General features: G+C 35.1%; 1 protein-coding gene across 5 annotated transcripts in view; it reads left to right on the top strand.

Moving 5' to 3' along the window:
• The window catches only part of NETO1 (neuropilin and tolloid like 1), a 123,409-nt gene extending 106,296 nt beyond the window's left edge, over nt 1-17,113 (top strand). For 3 of the 5 annotated variants that reach the window (XM_008979978.5, XM_078347007.1, XM_078347006.1), the window contains exons 8-11: nt 5,139-5,252; nt 10,226-10,784; nt 11,756-11,830; nt 13,099-17,113. In XM_008979978.5, coding sequence (XP_008978226.1) covers nt 5,139-5,252; nt 10,226-10,784; nt 11,756-11,816 — 734 coding nt within the window. In that variant the 3' untranslated portion in view covers nt 11,817-11,830; nt 13,099-17,113. Of the gene's footprint in view, nt 1-5,138; nt 5,253-10,225; nt 10,785-11,755; nt 11,831-12,680 lie in introns of all 5 variants that reach the window. The other 2 variants (XM_002757328.6, XM_078347008.1) reach the window with 1 other exon arrangement.
• The last annotated feature ends 3,127 nt before the right edge of the window (nt 17,114-20,240 follow it).

The raw sequence follows: 20,240 nt of genomic DNA, 5'->3' as shown, positions 1-20,240 counted from the left end.
GGTCTCCTTAAACTGTTACATAATCAAATCTCTGAAACAGTTCAACCTTCCCCCTAAGTAGTACAAACACATTCAGATGTGCTTTCGCTATTTTATTTAATACGCATAATTTCTGTTTTCTGCTTTCCTTTTAAAATTGGATGATAATTATATTTTACACCAAACATGGTGTCGCAAAGGCATATATTCTCATATAAGACAACTAGGAGGTCTTAGTTTCAGAAAAGTCCTCGATGTAACTTTGAAATATGCATTCTGATGTAGTGTTAACACAGGATCTGCGAATGACTTTCTTCAGTTTTCAAACTAAAAGCCTAATATCAACTAAGTCACTTTTATATCATCTTAACATTGTGTTTGCTTCACTTGCTTTTGTTTTGGTAACTACGGTAGTAATTCAAGAACAGGTGACATTCACGTATCATACACCATATGATCGCATCTGTTAGGGTTTTTAAGTTTTATCACATTTAATTCTTATAATTTTATGTAATAGTTATAATTATCCCCATTATATAGATATAGACAGAAAGTGAAAAAGGTAGTGAATTTGCTCAAGATCACATAACTCACATTTGAAAATCAGACATAGTGACTCCACAGTCTCTGCACAATACTCTCCTAAAACGGATTACAATTCCCTCTTGTAATGTTTGCAACCAGGCCGTTGACACTATACGGCATTCCATGCATAATTAAATTGCTTGGGTAAGTATTATCTTTATCCCCATTATGCATATGTGGTAACTGAGTAGCTGACAGGTTAATCAGCTCAAGGGCAAGGAGCATGAAAGAGGCAACTGTGGGATTTGGAGACCTGGTGGCCAGGCTGCAAGGGACTTAATCACTGTCCTCTACCCTCTCTTATAAACCTGCTTTTGCTCACAGAGGAAGCAATCTGCCCTTAAGGATTATCATTCCTGACAGCCCAAATCACAGCTCAGCCCTCTGTCCTGTTGGCAGGACTCCTCAATCCGAGACTGATGTGTCTGGAGAAGTACTCTCTCAGCTTTGTTTAATCTACAGTCTATTGCATAGCCAAAAATGAATGCTTTGCACAAAAGCACATGTATTGGTATATGCGGGAGGAGGAAACTGAAGAAGGATCATTTTGAAGTGTTGTAGTGTCTACCTTCTATGTGAGTGCTTTAAACCAAGAGCAATGATATGCTGATACATACGACATAATTTTGGCTGACTAGAATATTTTACTTCATAAACATAAATCAGTTTCCACCTTTGGATTGTTAGATCTGGATGGTAAAACGGTGATGTCAATAATCCCAATAAAATGAAATCACACTAGTTGGAGGATCTCGTGTCTAAATGCACTTTCAAATAGTCACTGACAAAAAGCAATGGCAAATTGTTTCATCTGTGTTCTTAGTGTTTTAACATCAATAAGAAGCTCTATTTGCTATTCTGATAGACACAAGTATAAAGTTGTGTGTTCACTCTTGTGACCCTGGCAACTGTGTGAGGTACCTGCCATTTGGAGAGTGACTTCTTTGGCTGCCACTTTATGATAAATACACCTTGAGTTTCCTTTAGATCACTAGAAAATAAGGCAGCTGGTCCATAAGAGAGAATAGCTTTAGTGATGAACGTTGAGTCTCATACATAGAATAAGTCCTCTGTAGATTAGTTGTGGAATATGTGCTTTGTCCGAAATACTAAAAGAAAAAGACCTGGTACTGAGGTTTAGTTTCTGAGGCCACATGCTGCCCATAATCCCTCAGTGCTACACTGGGAGACCGCGGCCTTGAAGGTTCGTTATCCACCAATAAACACAGTTATTAGAGTCTTCCGCTCTCTGGAATACTGAGGTATGTGGCCCAGTCAGAGTTAACATTTTGGTAAGTAATATTAATCAGTTTAAAATATCTATTGAATATTTACTACAAGCCGAGTAAGCCTAAGCCATTATGAGAAGTTAAACATTAACTTTCTTTCTTTTTTTTTTTTTTTTTTATAAAAAATGCGTGGTCACAAGCCTTGAACAAATGTATACAAAAAAGATAAACATATACTGTTAAAACTTAAAAGGTACACGTGAAATGGGATTTAAGGAACGGCCAAGTTTTCTGGCAGGTTGGAGTAATATTTTAAGACTGTACGAATAATAGAGTTTTGATGTGATTCGGATGGCAGAACTGAGAAGGGGTATCTGGGGCAGGTAGAAGGAGGGAGGGGTGTGTGGACACGGTGCTGCGGATGTCAGGAGTGTGCTGGGAGCAGTGGGCTACAGGCGTTGGTGCGCTGAGTGCATGTGAGTCTTTGAAAGAGCATTGAAAAGGTAGGCTTGATTTGGTCTGCAGGCAGTGCCATTGTAGTTCTTAACCAGAAGAGAAATGAGAATCTTTAATGTATGATGGCATTTATGAGAGGAATATTCAGACAAACAATATAAAGGAAATTCAGAACCCAATATAATGCTAAATTTTGGATGTCTGTAAAACAAAATTTATTTTTGTCCAAGGTAGGTAAAATTTTACACATGGCTACTTTTTTTTTTTTTTTTTTTTTTTGAGAAAGGTCTAACTCTGTCACCCAGGCTGGAGTGCAGGCACAATTTCTGGCTCACTGCAGCCTCCGCCTCCCAGGTTCAAGCGATTCTCTTGCCTCAGCCTCCCAAGTAGCTGGGAATACAGGTGTGCTCCACCATGCCCGACTAATTTTTGTATTTTTAGTATAGACAGGTTTCATCATGTTGGCCAGGATGGTCTCGAACTCCTGGCCTCAGGTGATACACCCACCTCAGCCTCCTAAAATGCTGGGATTACAGGCGTGAACCACCACGCCTGGCTTACACATTGCTTCTTAACCATGTAAGGATCTGCTTGTTTTTATTTTTCATTTCCACAGCAATTCTGTAACTATTAGCAAAAGTAGGGAAGAAAATTCATAGAGAAATACCTACAATAATACAAAAAACCCCACAGAAAACAGCATAAACAAAAGACAGGCTAACTCTCAATTAACCGGCACATTTGCATAATTAGTTAATGCAAGGAAGCATGTTAAAATCTGATTTATTGACATCCCTAGGTTACCTATTGCATTCTTGATAAAGCCGTTAATATTTAATGACTGACCCTGAACATTGATGGTTTCACAACTACTAAGCAGCAGAAACAAACACAGTTACATCTGGATTATTGGGAATTCAAATTTCAGTGCTCTTACCAACATAATATTGCACCTCACTCACCAGAGTGCAGTGTTATTATTTTGTTTAATTTTTTAAACTATCCCATCCTATTTAATAATAATTGTAATAATTTTTCCCACTCATTATAGAAGGTCAGTAAATATTTATCTTCTTTTTAAAAGTATTTCTTACTTGGTGGGTAATTGTACTTTCAAAACTACTACGATTTGTTAGGTAGTAAGTATTTTAAGCATTTTTACAAAAGCGTTTTGCAGCCATTCTAATACAAAATTTGCCAAAATCTCCTTTACATGCAGTGTACAAATTTTTACAACATTCACTATCTGCTTAACAGACTTTATCAGTTCTGCAAAAGCCGTTATAATCAGCTACAGAAATTCAAATTTAGTTGATTACAAAGCAGCAGGTCTTTGCAATAATATATTGGATTATTAAATTTTACATTATGAAAGGTTTATACAGAACAGTACTTAACAAATCAGTCGCACAATAAAATGTTAACTATGATACCTTTTTCCAAAATGACTACTACATGTTTTCTACTCTAATTTTTATTTTTCAAAATTACTGTTACATGCTTGTTATTCTTTAACCAGGAAGGTGAGTTCTAAATGAACAAAGAGGATAACTGTTTTGGGTTGGGGGAGGAGGTAGGGCTGAAGAACCAGGAAGAATCACGTTGCTTGAATTAGCTATGTGTTTGCCTTACTTTTCGCTTTCAGAATTTGAGTGTTGTTTGTTCTAAAAGGATTTCTCTGGGAGTATTCAAATACAGAGAGTTGCCTTAAGTATATCAAGTTGTAAAGTACTGTTTTGACAGTTTTGATTAGTAAAGAAGCAAACTTTCTAACACTTACGTGGTATACAGTTTTGAAAGTGAAAAAAAACTCATAACATGACTGCAGTGCCTAAATAGTACTGATCATTAGTGAATCTTCATTGTCTACTTACTGGAAGTTAATGTGTTTTCGTGTGCAGTAGATTTTGCTAGAATGCCTGTCCTTAAAAGGATTGTAGACCCATTGTTGAAAAAAGAAACACTCAAATTACATTTTATCTGATATGTGGAGTGAATACAAAGGTAAAAACAAGTTAGCTCTAAGAGCACTTTCTGTACGCCATAATCCACAATGCAACATTACTGTCCAGACTGATCACTTAAACTATTCTGTCACTCTAATAAGCAAATGTATTTTTCCCCATATTGAAATCATATCTAACATTTTACATTGCTATATTAAACTCACATTTTTCTCATTATTATTTAGCCATATTTTATACCTTCTTGAAATTCTTATTTACCTCCCAGTCCCCTCACTGTGCATTGTAATCTGGAGATAATGATCACTGTACATCACATCACTAGAATGTCTGAAACACATGGATAGTAAGATAATTTTATCACCATATATATTAAATGTGGTAAGCATAATTTTTTATGTTCAGGATTAATGTTTTGATGATTTTCAATTTCCATGGCATTTTTCTATTCTTAAGTAATGTCACAGGGTTTGCATTAGTATATTTAATTTGTTAGTGTTTGGTTAAGTATATATTTTTCAAAATTATTTTAATATTTCAATTAAGTGTTTTAGAACAATAAAACTAAATGTATACATCCTTAATTTTTGTATGAAGTATAATTTATGCACGTGGTAGATGCTTCAGGTTTGCTAAATGTATATGCCTACTTAAAAAAATGTGGATAAGGTACCTCATTTTAATGATGGAAAATACCCTACGGCATTTTTTTAAGCTGAGTCTCTCTAGAGGAATGCCAACACTTTCAGTAACACAAGAAATAATTACCACTACCACACCATTTTTGAAATCACATGGCAGATCATTTATCTCAGTTTGTGGCCAATTATCAGTCTAACCTTTTTATTTTTAGGTGTGTAATGTGAGTGATTTAGTACTGAACAACAGTTATAACTTTCTTCCTTTATCTTGTTCTTGTTTTTAGCTCCTTGTGAAGGCAATACATTCTTCTGCCATAGTAACATGTGTATTAATAATACTTTGGTCTGCAATGGACTCCAAAACTGTGTGTATCCTTGGGATGAAAATCACTGTAAAGGTAATGATGAGTCCCTAAAATCTGAAAACATTTCCTCCCTGTGGAGTGAGGTGGAAGTTTATACACATCAGACAGTCTTTAAAATCAGAGTATCTAGTGCCTTTTATGAGCTCTGCATATGTTTTATAATCAATTTGGAAGCATTTTTCTTAGCCTTTCCTCATGTTGTGTCCAGATGTTTCTTTATTCATGGACTATCCTTAGCACTTCAGTTCTCATTAAAGACATCGCCTGATTAGAGCCTGCACAGCTATGAAAAGAAAACGGGAGCTTTCAGGGGAGCACACCACGTTCCTTTCACGTGTGACACCATCTGTTCATGGCTACACCTCTCATTCATTCCAGTTTGACTTCATTGGACTTTATGTACATACTGTAGAGATAAAATATATTGAAGGAGCATTTGTACTTTCAAATACTTCCAGCTACTTCATTCCACTTCAGTTTTGCTACGAAAATGCTCTTCTTTCCAGTGAACATAGTGGCTTCCAGTGCCCTTGCCTCCTTCCCTTGTCTATACATACAGGCTTGTTTATGTAGACAGGGATCCTTGGCTAGATTATGGATATTGCATGTTTTAGTTAAGATGAAACTGCCATGTAAAGCCTTTTACTGAGATCCAATATTAAACAATTGCAAAAGAAGATAGGCAAATAACTCTTTCATGCTTGAAGTCCAGTATTATCTACTAAAATGCCTTCTGTGCATAGAAGTGGAGAAATAATACCACAGTATTCAATGTTTCATACAGTCCGTAAGAAAGACAGTTACACTATCAACTATTTTGACGTTGGGATGTTTTTGATTACTTTCGTGTCTACTTCTGAATGGATTAGAAATTACTTTCTGAGTGATCTTATTGCATACCTGTTAATAATTAGTAGTCACCGTCGGCTTTGTTTGTCCTCTGTAAATTTGTTTCCATATATGTAAGAAATATTTGACATGTGATGGCAATCAACAAATGTGAGTGGATGTGCATTATGAAACTCCATATTTGTTCTTTTTCCAGAAAGAAAAATGATCCTTCTAACTTTTAATTCATTTCCCTGTGATAGGAGAAAAAAATTGTATTATTGCGATCATTTCTAATTTATGGAGGTTACATCAACGACAAGCATGCGGTGCAGCCTAAAGTTTGTTCCATGTACCCTTGAAAAGAATTTGCCGTTGTTGGATAGTGTGTTCTATAGATGCCTGCTGTGTGTGTTCGGTTTACAGCATTGTTCAAACCTGCTGTTTGCCTTTTGATTTTCTGCCATGTTTTATTCGTTATTGAAAGTGTGTGTTAAATGCTTCAGCTGTCATGGTTGAATTGTCTACTACTTTCTCCACTTCTGTAAAATTTTTATTTCATGTGATTTCAAGCTTGGTCGCTAAACTCATATACGTGTGTAATTGTTATACCTTCCTCATGACCCTTTTATCCCTAAAAAACAATCTTGTAGATTTAGTGCAATTTTTTTCTTAAGTTTTATTTTTTCTAACATTAGTATAGCGACTCCACCTTTCTTATGATTTGCTTTCCATTCTTTTCCACGCTTTTACTTTCAGACTATCTGCGTGTGTGACTATAAGGTGTTTCTTTTGTAGACAGTGCATATTTGTATCTTATTTTTTATCCAGTCTAAGAATCTCTGCCTTTTCGTTGGGTTGTTTTATACATTCACATTTAGTACTGTCTTTGATGTAGTTGGACTTACATATTCCATTATACTCTTGGTTTCTAAATGTCTCATGTATTTTTTCTGTTTTCTTTCTTTATTTCTTTTTTTTGCATTAAGTTAGCATATTCTAGTGCAATATTTGAATTCTTTTACAGCTGTTAATGAATTTGTTTTTACTTACTTTCTTAGTTGCTTTAGGACTTATACAACTTAACTTCTAATGTATTTTAGATTTATACTCACTTGATTAAAGTGAGAAACAGAAACATTTTTCCTATAAGTTCTATTCTCTCTTTTTTCCAATTATATTTGTACATATTACATTTTAAATGTTACAAACCCAACAAAAATACATTGCAATAATTATTACTTTATACAACTGTATTTTAAAGTGGTTGGGAAAAGAAAGGACAGCTATTATATATTAGTATAATTTTAAAATACAATCCTTATTTACTATTTCTGGTTTATGTAGATTTGCATTACCCTGGTGTCATTTCAACAGTTTTGCTCCCACCTTGTTTATACCATACTGTCACTATGTATATTGCACTTATGTAAGTTACAGTCCAACCTTACGATTATATACACAGAACATTGCTTTTTAAAAAAGTTAAGTGAAGAGTGCAGAGATGCCACTCGACTGTCCTTTGCAATTATTTCCATAATCACTGTTAGAGACCATATTTACTTGCCTGCTTAATTTATTAGTTGTTCAGTTTTTTCATATTATTTGAGTTACTGTCTGAGGTCACTTATATTCAACATGAACTCTCTTCAGTATTTATTTTAAGGAAGCTCTTGTCTTTGAATTATCTTCATTTTTGTCTCTCTTAAAATGTCTATTTCATTTTTGAAGGTAGGTTTGCTGCATGGTGGGTTCTAGGTCGACAGGTTTCTGTTGGGTTTTTTGGTAGTTGGTGTTTGGTTTGTTTTGCTTTGCTTTTGCCTCGACACTGAATGTGTCATCCTGTTGCTTTGTGGCCTCCACTGAGGATAACTCGGTTGTTAATCTGATTGGGGCTTCTTTCTATGAGGACTTTTTTTTTTTCCTTTTTTCTCTGTTGCTTTCAAGCTTTTTTTTAGAACAAATTTTAGGAGTCATATGTCTTTGCACAGATATATTTGCATTTCTCCTGCTTGGAGTTTGTTGAGGTTGGATGTGAGTTTTCTAATTAAGTTTGGGAAGGTTTAGCTCTTCAGTTTTTGTTGTTGTTGTTGTTACTTTCCGTCTCTACTTTGTTTCTTATACTCTCGTTACATTGTGTTAGTGTGCTTGTAGATTTGCCACATTTCTTTTTCTGAGGCTCTGTTATAGTTCTGCATTCTTGTCTTAAACTCATTTTCCTATTGCACCATTCTCATTCCTCTATCTTTATAAAGTAAGCTAACACTTTCTTCTTCCAGCTGAAATGCACTGTTGAGGCTAATAACACTGTTCAATCCCAGACTTGCCATTTTCATATGACTTATATTTCTTTATTAATATTTTCTATTTGATGAGCATCTTCTTTAGCCTTTTCAGTCATAGTTCCTTAGACATGTTCATTATAGCTGCTTGGAAATCTTTGTCTGCTATCTCTGATATCTGGCTCCCCAAGGGTCCTTTCATTGCCTGTTTTTTTTTTTTTTCCTATTTATACATTTCTCTTTCCTGTTTCTTTACATGCCTTACAACGATTTGTTGAAAATCACGTGTTAGATTTGTAGCATCTCTGGATACTCAGTCTGTAGTTTTCTTGTTTGTTTCTAAATGTAGACTTGGCTGGACCATTTCAGTGAAGTTTCTATTGTTGCACCACAGAGGCCATCAAGATGGTGCCTTGAGCTTTGCACCATCACCCTTGGGCAGCATGGTGTTAGCAGTGCTCTCCGCGCCTCACTTCCTGTTCTCTCTATTTAGCTATCACCTCTGCTGGTATTGCAGCCAGTCATTAGTCTCCACCGATTGCTGACGGATGGCTCTACTGCTTTCAGCAATGCCCAAGATCATAAATTGTTTTACAGTCTGGTCAATTAAATTTAATTAATAGCAAGGGTAGTCCTAGAGTCTAGCCTTTGTGAGTTGTTATAATGCAGGAGGACTCTCTCATTAGCTGTTACTCCCCTAAATTGTTCTGTTAAACTTCTAGAGGTTCTAAGGTTTGTCTTATTGCTCTTAATGCATGAACTGCCTTTTAATTGCATACCAAAAAATATCCATAGTTTTTGAAATTATCTTTAGGCTTGAGCATCTCCACACACCATTTCAAATTAACCTTATTTAGGGGAAGCTCTAATGTTTTCTGTACTTGTAGCCTGACTCTCTCTCTGGGCACAACTTCAGCACTAGTGTTCTGGATGGGGCGGGAATAGAGGTGCAGGTCTGTTTATGCGCAGAGCACTTGGGTGTGGCTGCTACCATGTGGTCTTGTCAGCTTGCCACTCCAGGCAGCTCTTCTGTATCAGTGAACTCGGGTAAGCATGATCCAGTCCTGGCATTCTCCACTGGAGACACCTGGTGTTGAGCTCCTGCCCTCCAAGTGGAGGCTGAGAGGAGGAACCTTGGGAACCCCATACATCTCAGCCACTCAGACTGGAAAAGAGCATATCCAACATGGATCTGGTTGGGCATTGAGAAATGATGGTAGCTTTCCCCTCCTGAGGAGATGCCATAACTCCCTTAACTGAGAGCGGCAGGGAGAGGGTGCCCTGTATTCTTGTCCATAGCTCCCTGGGTAGGGCTCCCATCATGGTGAATCGAGAGTGGAGGAAACAAGTCAAGGCTCAAATGCCACAGACTCTCACTGTTCCTAAGGACATTTAATAGATTGATTTATATAAATTTACTTCCACTTGATGTATACCATTCGAACAATTTCCTGAGTTTCATTAAACGAGGCTTTAATTGGCTGAGTTTTTAAAATACTTTATTTACCAATTGTGATTATTTCATTTGGGAAAAAGTCCATGCCATCAAAAGTGTGTGTCTCCAGATTGAATTGAATTATCCTTTGGTATCAGAATATTGTTATTTTATAGATAGAAAGATTGATTGTGTGTGTGTGTGTGTGTGTGTGTGTGTGTATTTTAAGCTGAAATGCTGAGCAATGGGTGGAGGGGGCTATTTGTAAGGCTGGTCAGTGGATTTTTTGTGAAAAATGCGACCCTGCATTTATTTTTAAATATTTTCTTAAGCTGCGACAAGCCTGTAAAAATTCTGTGCTCAGCTTTAGGTTTTTAATGCACATTTGACTGTAATGTTAATGTTTTCCGTGTTGCTTGTCGTTTTGTCCGTTTGTTGTTTTCACTCTCTCCAACCTACAGAGAAGAGGAAAACCAGCCTGCTGGACCAGCTGACCAACACCAGTGGGACCGTCATTGGCGTGACTTCCTGCATCGTGATCATCCTCATTATCATCTCTGTCATCGTACAGATCAAACAGCCTCGTAAAAAATATGTCCAAAGGAAATCAGACTTTGACCAGACAGTTTTCCAGGAGGTATTTGAACCTCCTCATTATGAGTTATGTACTCTCAGAGGGACGGGAGCTACAGCTGACTTTGCAGATGTGGCAGATGACTTTGAAAATTACCATAAACTGCGGAGATCATCTTCCAAATGCATTCATGACCATCACTGTGGATCTCAGCTGTCCAGCACTAAAGGCAGCCGCAGTAACCTCAGCACAAGAGATGCTTCTATCTTGACAGAGATGCCCACACAGCCAGGAAAACCCCTCATCCCACCCATGAACAGAAGAAATATCCTTGTCATGAAACACAACTACTCGCAAGATGCTGCAGATGCCTGTGACATAGATGAAATCGAAGAGGTGCCGACCACCAGTCACAGGCTGTCCAGACACGATAAAGCCGTCCAGCGGTCAGTATCAATAGATTTTTTGATGACAACTATAACCTGAGGACTGAAATGCTTCCAGAATGTTGTCTTCTATTTTGTCTTCATATTTCAGTTTCCCTTTAATTAATGATTTAAACCATAGTTTTCCAATATTTTCCTCTTCTTTTTTCCTTACTGCTATCCATATTCTTCCTAAACCTCACATATATGTGCATGGTATGTATATTTGTGTGAACACACATGTACACAGAGACCAAAGATACTTTATTTCTAAACATATACACATTAATTAAATTATGACTTTTAATTAATAATACAGATTTATATTGCACACTTCCTTCCATGTGATCATTAATGTTTCTCTCATCAATATTTATATATTTTGAGTTATGAAATGATATTTGGAAGCAATTGCCTTACCAAGATGGCTCACCCATCTTGATGAACAATTTTAATCCCAAAATAACATATTTTTCAATATAATGTATTTATTTTTGGTAGAAACACAAAAATTCTTCTCTTTCACATGTACATAATATTTATATTAGGAATTGCATAGCATAGTATGATATACTTATCATTTACACCTAAATGTTGTAAGAGATAGTAGACACATTTGATTTATTTTCCTTTTACTATAAATACAGTATTTTCTATGTTGTAATATTAGCCTTAAAATGAGTGAAAGTTTTGAGTAAAAAAATTTAAATTTAGGAAATATCATTTTAAAGTCAGAACTCTTATCAACTTATATTTTGTTTTGCATGTTTACTAGCATTTAGTTTATTTTATAAATTGTGACATACTTTCTCCATTCATTACACATTCTTAAAACCTAAAATACTTTAGTTGATTTGATACGTTTTGCATGCTTACATAAGTCTATTTCCACAGTTTTCTGAATTTTAAAAATGCTTTTAAGTAAATATTTGTATACATATATTTTTTGTGCAAATAGTACTTTGTTGAGTGAAATAGCCATAACATTCCAGGTTCTGCCTCATTGGGTCTCTAAGCAAACATGAATCTGAATACAACACAACTAGGGTCTAAAAAGACAATTCAAGGTAAGCAGATGGCCTTGGTTCCTTCTCCTACTTTGTCGTATTCTGTTTTGTTGCAACTGTCTTGTAGTTTTTTAGGGAATGTGCTATTTATCCATTATTTCTTTAGATATGTGTTTCATAACATTTCATGATTAGAAATACAATGGGTTCAGTGTTCATAGGAGAGATGATTCTTGGGATACATATCTTTAAAACAAATGTAGTATTCTTACCATCAAGCATTGTACTGAAATATAATTTAGAAAGATATCAAATTAATAATCTATGTTTTACATGTTTTAAGGTAAAGATATCACAATTGATGAACTTTCTCCAAACAAATACTAAAAGAAACCTAAGGTTTTCAAACTAAGAAAATAGAATAGAGTATTCAGTCTCAGTATAGCTGAAATTAATAATTAAAACTGGTAACTACTCTCTTTATATAATTTGGCAACATTCTACTCAAAATTTATACACTAAATATTTTTGGTACTTATACAATTTGTGAACTCTTATTTTTGCATGAATATGTAGCTCAACTCATCAAAATTAAATAGAGCATGTTATGTCAGGTTTTATACTATAAAATTTGAATGCAAAAGGCTTCATTAACACCAGTTGTCCATGTGTACATCGATTTTGTCATCAGATATCACAATGGCTTTACTTTTTGCACTTGATAGTCTATATCTATATTAGCCTAATTTGTCTCCAGTTAAATTTGCTTGACAGCTAATCTCTTCTAAACTCCTCAACTATTCTTGAACTAGGTGAATGCATTTCCATGCTCTATATTACCTTAATAAATTGGTGTATTTGTATGCATTTTTCATTGGGAGAAAATGTTTTAACTGTTTTTTATTTTCAGAGAAGAACTATTTATACAAACATGGGGACTGTGAAAAGAAAATTCTGTAGTGAATTGTGAAAAGTGGACATGTTTCTAAATTCATTCCACTGCCTTTATCCAAACTTAAGAATTGCAGACATTTGTTATTCCTTCGGCAAGACATCCCCGCTGCACAATGACATGTTCATTTCGTAATTTGGTTGCTGGCCACCAAGTGCTCCTTAGTTTTTAAATACATTTTGAGATTTACTGGAAACTTGAAGAAGAAATTAGTTCCCGATTAAGACTATCCCAAGTTTATTTTTATTGTCAGTTTCACTTTTGTTTCTATGTTGTTTTATGTCTTTGTTATATAATTGTACATTGTGTGATATGTGAAAAAAAACAGGAATTTGGATGAACCTTGTGTTACATGTACATTGTTTTCATTATATAGACTGCTTGAGAATAGTGCGTTCCTGAATGATTTTGAACATGCTACAGTGAAAAGTGACCGTGGACCATGGAATCACCAGCTAGAGGTTATGGACTATACACACCTATTATTATATTCTGATTAAATGCAGCAAAAAGTAACAAGTAAAATTACTAGATTGCAATAAAAAATTTCATTTTTGGTCTTTCCTATATATCCCCAATTTTTCTTTTTTGTTTATATTAAAGGAAGTACTGAGTTTCAGAAATCCTTTTTGAAATCAGGTATTTTACCATTCATACTCTACAGTAGAAATGTTTTTGATTAAGCACTCAGCAATATGACCAAATAAGCAGTTTGAGGAAACACCCTGCATGTCAGTACTGGATATTTGAGCTGGGAAAATATCCTTTTTGTTAGACACATTGTAAAAAGCATGCATTGTCAAATACTGTTGTTACTCTTTCATTTCTTTATGTCATATGCTTGCTACTTATGACTTTTTATATAAATATATATAAAATGTATAATAATTTCCTAATTTGAGTTAAGAGAAATGTTTTCTTCAATTAGAGTGAAAAAAAACTGACTTACATAAATATGCATTTTATATCAACTCTTTCCACCTTTTAGGGTACAGGATATCCTTCAGTATTGAGGTTTACTTCCCCCAAATATTTGGCTTCTAAAAGTTTAGGGGAATATGTTCTTCTTTTAGAATAGGAAAGTCTTTTTTTTTTTCTTTTTTTTTTTACTGTTTTAAAATCACAGGTCCTTCTATGAACTATATTACACTATTCTGACTTACTCTTCTTCTCAGGCACACATAATACACCTGAAAGCTTAGTGATTATAATGTGTTTAACATAAAGTAAAATCCTAAACTATATTTTATTGCTATTATGTACACATTCTGTAATGTTTGATTTAGTGAGCAGTTATTTTTTAAATATTTAATGTATAATCTTACAAAATGAATTTGAAAATAAGAATTCTATCAGTATATATGCTTATCAGCTTTTTCAAAACTACTGAATTCTGCAGGTTGAAAGAGTTCTTTCCGTCCACTAACAGAACAATCTGGTTTACTAAAATTTAAAATTTGCAATTCAAGCAGGCTTTGCAAACTAAATAGGCAAATCACTGTCATACATCCCTATTAGGAATTCAATGTTATATATATCACAAAATAATTAAATAGAAAATAAAATAAAATTTTGTAATAGAAAAATCAAATTATCCCAGCTATTATAAACACTCTATGTTGAAAAAATGTCAAGCCACACAATCACTTCAATGAATCTGATAAGCTGGGGAATACGGAAAAGATATTGATCATGACAAATAAAGATTATTTTTCATTGTTATGCTACATATTTTATACATATTCCTTGTGATAAAATCTATTATTTTTATTTAGCTTGACTAGTTTATTTATTACCATGTTTTTTTTCTTTGCCCTTTAATTCAAAGTTAATGCACCAAAGATTTTTAAAAAATGATTAATCGTATCTTATATTGCTTTCTCTATTTAGAAATCTTCAGAAGACTCCTTTCCCTTTGAATGATAATCTCAAAAGTATGATACACCTTTCAAGGCTTTATGTATAACAGCAATAAAAGTGGTGAAATAAGTTAGGTGAATGGTTTACTATACATTTGCTTTATATCTGTCCGATATGTTCATCCCCTTCCAGTTTCTCCTAAATATACAGAATGCTGACTGCCTGCTTCAAAGATATTTCCACTGGAAATCCACTAATGGAGACTTAAAAATAATCCACTAAAGTATAATAATCAATATGAATAGCTCACACATATTTAATACACAGCAGCTTCATGGGAAAAATATTTTAAATGAAGAACAAGCCTCCTCAGTGATAACTCTAAAATTATTCAACAATGTACTAATCATAAAACAAGATAATCATAAAAAAAGACTAATCATAAAACAAGATAATGCCAATGACTGGGAAGGGTCTGGAGGTTTTCTCTGCTTCTGGCATTCACTCCAGATGCTGGATCTTGGGAGTACAGGATTCTATCAGAGCTGGGAGACGGTCTCTTAAGGGCCCTGGGGGTGCTTTTTTATCAGCCAGAATTGAGATATGTCAATATACTACAAGCTATTTAGTAGCTATATCAGACCTTATCACCTGAATGCAACCTTTGGCCTAAATTTTAAAGGTGGTGACACACATAGATAGCAATGAAATGTTTCAAGATTAAGTCATGTTGTTTTAATAAATGATGATTTTTTTGATAAAGTGAATTCAAATTACCAACCCAAGTGCTTTACTGATTCAGTAAGCTGGCTTCAGATAATGTATAAAGTTAGCCTACTTTGTTAATTGATAAAGCTATACTTTTTCATTTTATTTTTTCAAGTTTTAATTCACTTTTCCAAATCATGGTGGCATATACTCACATGTCATGCTTATGAAGCCCACATTAAGCTTTGTATCTCTGTCCAAATGTATTGTGGTTGCCTAATTTCAGGGTTCTAGTTTGGAAATCTGATTTCTTTTGTACCTGTTTTTCTAATATATACCAATTTTAAGCATTATCTTGCAAAATACACATAGGTGGAGTTTGATTTTCCATAATTAACTCAAATTTGTTTTGTAGCTAAAATGTGGTTATCCACATAATTGGAGATCAGCATCTTTGGGCTTTTAATGGAGAACACATCGCATTGTGATGATGCTGGCTTTTCTGTTTTACGTTACTTTTGCTCTATAGTTATTTTGGGGAGTGTAATGGCTCCGTAAGTAGTGACCCTCAGTGTTTAGTAACTTAGGTCATTGCATGACGTTGATATTCACATAGCTTCTGTATCATTTTTTTCTGTATTTTTTCCTTAGGAATTTAATTTGGGTCTTCCTCAAATTTTACACCTTTTAAAAAAATTCCATGAATGTGTTTTTCCCAACCTCAGAATATCATAATAAATTACAAAATATGACCCTGGTTCCTATTACCTTTATCAAAATGACAGCAATTAATTTTCTGTTGCTTTGTCAGTGACATAATAGCATCTTATGAAGTTTGTATATCTCTGTGATGAAAATGAGTCATGTCAGATTCCCTCTCTGAAGGGAAGTAAATAAACATTTGTATAATTCTCTGAATTATAAATTAATATGTGTGGAAAGGTGAGTTAGGGATTTGACTAATTGCGCTGAGGAGAGTTAGCTCCAGTGCCATTTTTTCTCTGTGCACTTTTTTCTCCATGGGTTCATTTCTATCTGTCGCAGTCTAGCACAAAGGCAAGAAATTGTAAAATAGACCCAACAACAAAAGAAACAGGTCTTAAGTTAACTGTCAATCTCTTAAGCATTTACTTAATATTGCCCATGCCCATCTTAAAGGTTTAATAAAGTAGCAGAATAAAAATATATTGTTGAAATAGCCAGAGATGTTTTTATACAAAATCCCATTAAATAAATCTGAGCCCCTTTGTTAATTTAGAAGTATCATGATTCATTTTATTAATAAACTTGTTTTCATTTTATTAAAACAAATTTCTCTGACTGACTTATATCATCAAAACAAATCAAACAGGGTAATAAAAATAACAACTATAGGTGACTGATGTCCAACACTCATAACAACTCATCATTTTCTCGTAGCCTCTGGTTCTGTACTTTCTCGTGTGTTGTTACAGAGGTCAAAGCTCTCTTAACATGCCTCTAGTTCCTCGGAGGTAGGAAAAATAAACTCAGCCTGCTTTAGACCTGTGTATTTGCTTGAGTTGGTTTCCAGAAAGAGTATGTTCTTATTCCTGAAACAGTATGATCATAGAGTTAAACTTCTCCTTTCTATCCACGACTACTGTGCAGTCAACATGTTCTTTCTGTTCCCAGCTTCTCCCATCCTTCCAACCTCTGAGGCATGCTATTTTACAGTGGTCTGTTCTTTGAAAAATTGTTTTTGTGCCCTCTCTTAATAGTCACAGATACTGACACAAAACTTCAAAATGACCAGAAAACATAATGTATAAATTATTTAAAATAAAACATTTTTTTATATCTCATCAAATTTGTACTCTTTATTCACTTTCCCATTGAGCGAGATGTCAGTATAGCTAGGCTTTGTTGAACCTGCAGTCTGTCTGCCAAGCTTCTTCCTAAGTACTTTGAGGGTAAAATGGAAGGAACACAATTATAGAGCCTTGTAGAAGGCAGACTGCTTACAGGAGCTGTATAAGGAAAATGAAGCCCAACATCATGTGCTATGTTGCCCATCTTGAAAAACCGATTACACATCCCTGGTTAACTCCTCCATCATCTCCCATGGAAGATTAAAAAAATTCAAATGTTAAGATAATACAATATATATGATGTTTTAAAGTCAGGAACTTTGTAGCAGATATATGGGAATATAGGTATCTTTTTAAGAAGATAAAGAGAGGCTCTGTGAATTAAGACAATTGTCAAATAGTAGTACAGGGAGAAATTTCCACCTAGAATAATGAAAGCAGATGTAGTCTTGGAAGATCATTTACTAATTGGTCGGAGGATAGACAGAAAGAGTAATACTAAGTGTAGTTAAGAGAGTAAGTTTGAGTTTACATCATGATTTCCGAGTGCATGGAATACCATCCAAATGAATTTATACTTTATTCAAGGGAGAATATGTTAATATCTTAGCAGAGAGGGGCTTAAGATTTCTACTTTCAGTAGATGCCTCTGACAGGTATATTTGCTAAATTGAATGGGAGTGAAATACAGTAAAATAAAAACTGTAGAAACAAGAAATGAAAAAGAATAACTGGCAGATTGTTAGCTATCCAGGAATATTTGGCTGGATTTTTATTTATACTATACTTTATTGTTTCAAGGTTAAATTTGACTCGTGAATATACTGAGTGATACATGCTAAACACAATTTTGAGTGTTTTACATGTAATTTTTTTCCTTGGTTATCTTAGCAATTCTATGACTAATCAATAATAATGGTATTTGTTATTTATTGTACAGACGAGGAAACCAAAGAGAGTTTTAGTAACTTTTTTTAAGATTATACAATAAACAATAATAAATCAAGCTTTGAAACAACCTGACCAACCACAGAATCAACCAACACTCTTCACCAGTGTGCAGTATAACCATGTTAATATCCAACATAGCATGTACTGCTGAAAGAAGTTGATACTTACTCATATTAATCCCATAGTTTTGTTTCCTCTTGTAAAAATATGTATTCTCTCCACCTTATAGCGTGTGAGGATATGACCATGCATTGGAAGATATTTTCTATATCCTATAATGCATTATAAAAATAAATCATTTTTCCTAAATCGTGTGTAAACTTCATTTTATTATCGACATGAGATGAAAGTATCTTCTATAAAGAGCGGCAGTGTAGAGTAACCTCTCTCTGGACTTGTCCACAGAATATGACTTTCTGAACCCAGTGACTCTCTGGATACTTCCTCCAATGCTATTTTGTTCCATCATTGCACTGAAATGCTGTTCATCACTGAATGATGAACATCATTAAATGCCAAAGCTCTGGTGGACAGCATTGAATGCCAGAGCTTCTGAGTAACCCCCAAAGCACTTATCATGAAGTAGACACAGAAATAGCAACACTGGAAAGCAAATCCTATGTGTCAGTCACAGATAATTATTTGGTATAAATTCACGTAATAGCATCCTGGTGGATAAGCAAGCAAGCAGACAGTTGTATCAGTAAACGCAGTTTCATAAGCAAGGTTACAACATGAAAAAGTGATATACTGCAGTGAAAATCAGATTTTAGTTTTATTTTATACTATTTGTGTGCTCCTTCAAAATCTGTTTGAATCCTCTGCATTTCACTTCCTTTTTTTGTTCGTTTCTTTTTTTTTTTTTTTTTGAGACGGAGTCTCACTCTGTCAGCCAGGTGGGAGTGTAGTGGTGTGATCTCAGCTCACTGCAACCTCTGCCTCCTAGTTAAAGCAATTCCCATGCCTCAGCCTCCCTGGTAGCTGGGATTACAAGTGTACACCACCACCCCTGGCTAATTTTTGTTTTTTTGGTAGAGATGGGGTTTTGCCATGTTGCCCAGGCTGGTCTCCTCAAGTGATCCACCCACCTCAGCCTCCCAAAATGTCAGGATTATAGATGTAAGCCATGGTGTCTAGCCCTTACCTTCTTTATTTGTAAAATAGAGAAGGCTACACCTAGTGAAAAAGGTTTCTCTTAGAATTAGAACTGGGCCGGACATGGTGATTCAACCTGTAATCCCACTTTGGGAGGCCAAGGCAGGTGGATCACCAGAGGTCAGGAGTTCGAGACCAGCCTGGCCAACATGGTGAAACCCCATCTCTACTAAAAATACACACAAGAAAAATTAGCCGGGCATGGTGGTGGGCGCCTGTAATCCCAGCTACTCTGGAGGCTGAGGCAGGAGAATTGCTTGAATTCAGAAGGTGTAGGTTACAGTGAACTGAGATGGCACCACTGCACTCCAGTCTGGACCACAGAGTGAGACTCCATCTCAAAAAAAAAAAGATTGAAACAGAACTGATGTGCACACACAAGCAATATGGGATCAGTGGGAGCGCAGTGGAGGCCAGGGTACCTACACTGGTGGTGTAGCAGTTTGCACTCCAGAGCGGGAAAAATGTCTCTTGTGTGTTAAAGTTTTCTGTTCCTGCAGCTCAGGCATTCCTAACAAAAATGATTGTCCTGTCTCAGTGATCCCAATAGCACTAGATAGTTCAGGAATAGACTTCACCTGTCACAGACACAAATGATTGAATATCAGTTTCTGAAGGATTATTAAGACAGGACCAAATGGGAAAACAAAAAATGTAGGGGCTAGTAAGGTGGGAATGAACCAGAGTCAGACACTGCCTAATAGCTTTCAGTGTTCCACCATACACTGTAGGAGAAGAATCATACTGGAAGAGGCACCAACACAGATATGCTATCAGGAATGTGTAGTTGAGAATTGCTAGTTTCTAGAATATGTGCTTGGAGACAGGCATCAGAACTGACCAAGCCAGGTATTCTTCAAAGTAACGAGGTGCATTGTACATAACTGGTAATCAATATGTGTTGTTACATGAGTGGAAAAATTACAATCGTTAAATTTCTTTATTCATCACAGAAGCTCATTCCTGACACTGCAAACTACTATCATTATAGAGAAGACCAGTTCTGCTATATCAT

This window comes from Callithrix jacchus, chromosome 13 (assembly GCF_049354715.1).
Source record: "Callithrix jacchus isolate 240 chromosome 13, calJac240_pri, whole genome shotgun sequence".
Lineage (NCBI taxonomy): Eukaryota > Metazoa > Chordata > Mammalia > Primates > Cebidae > Callithrix > Callithrix jacchus.
Note: the sequence above shows the minus strand (reverse complement) of the source record. Positions and strands in the feature narration are given on the sequence as shown.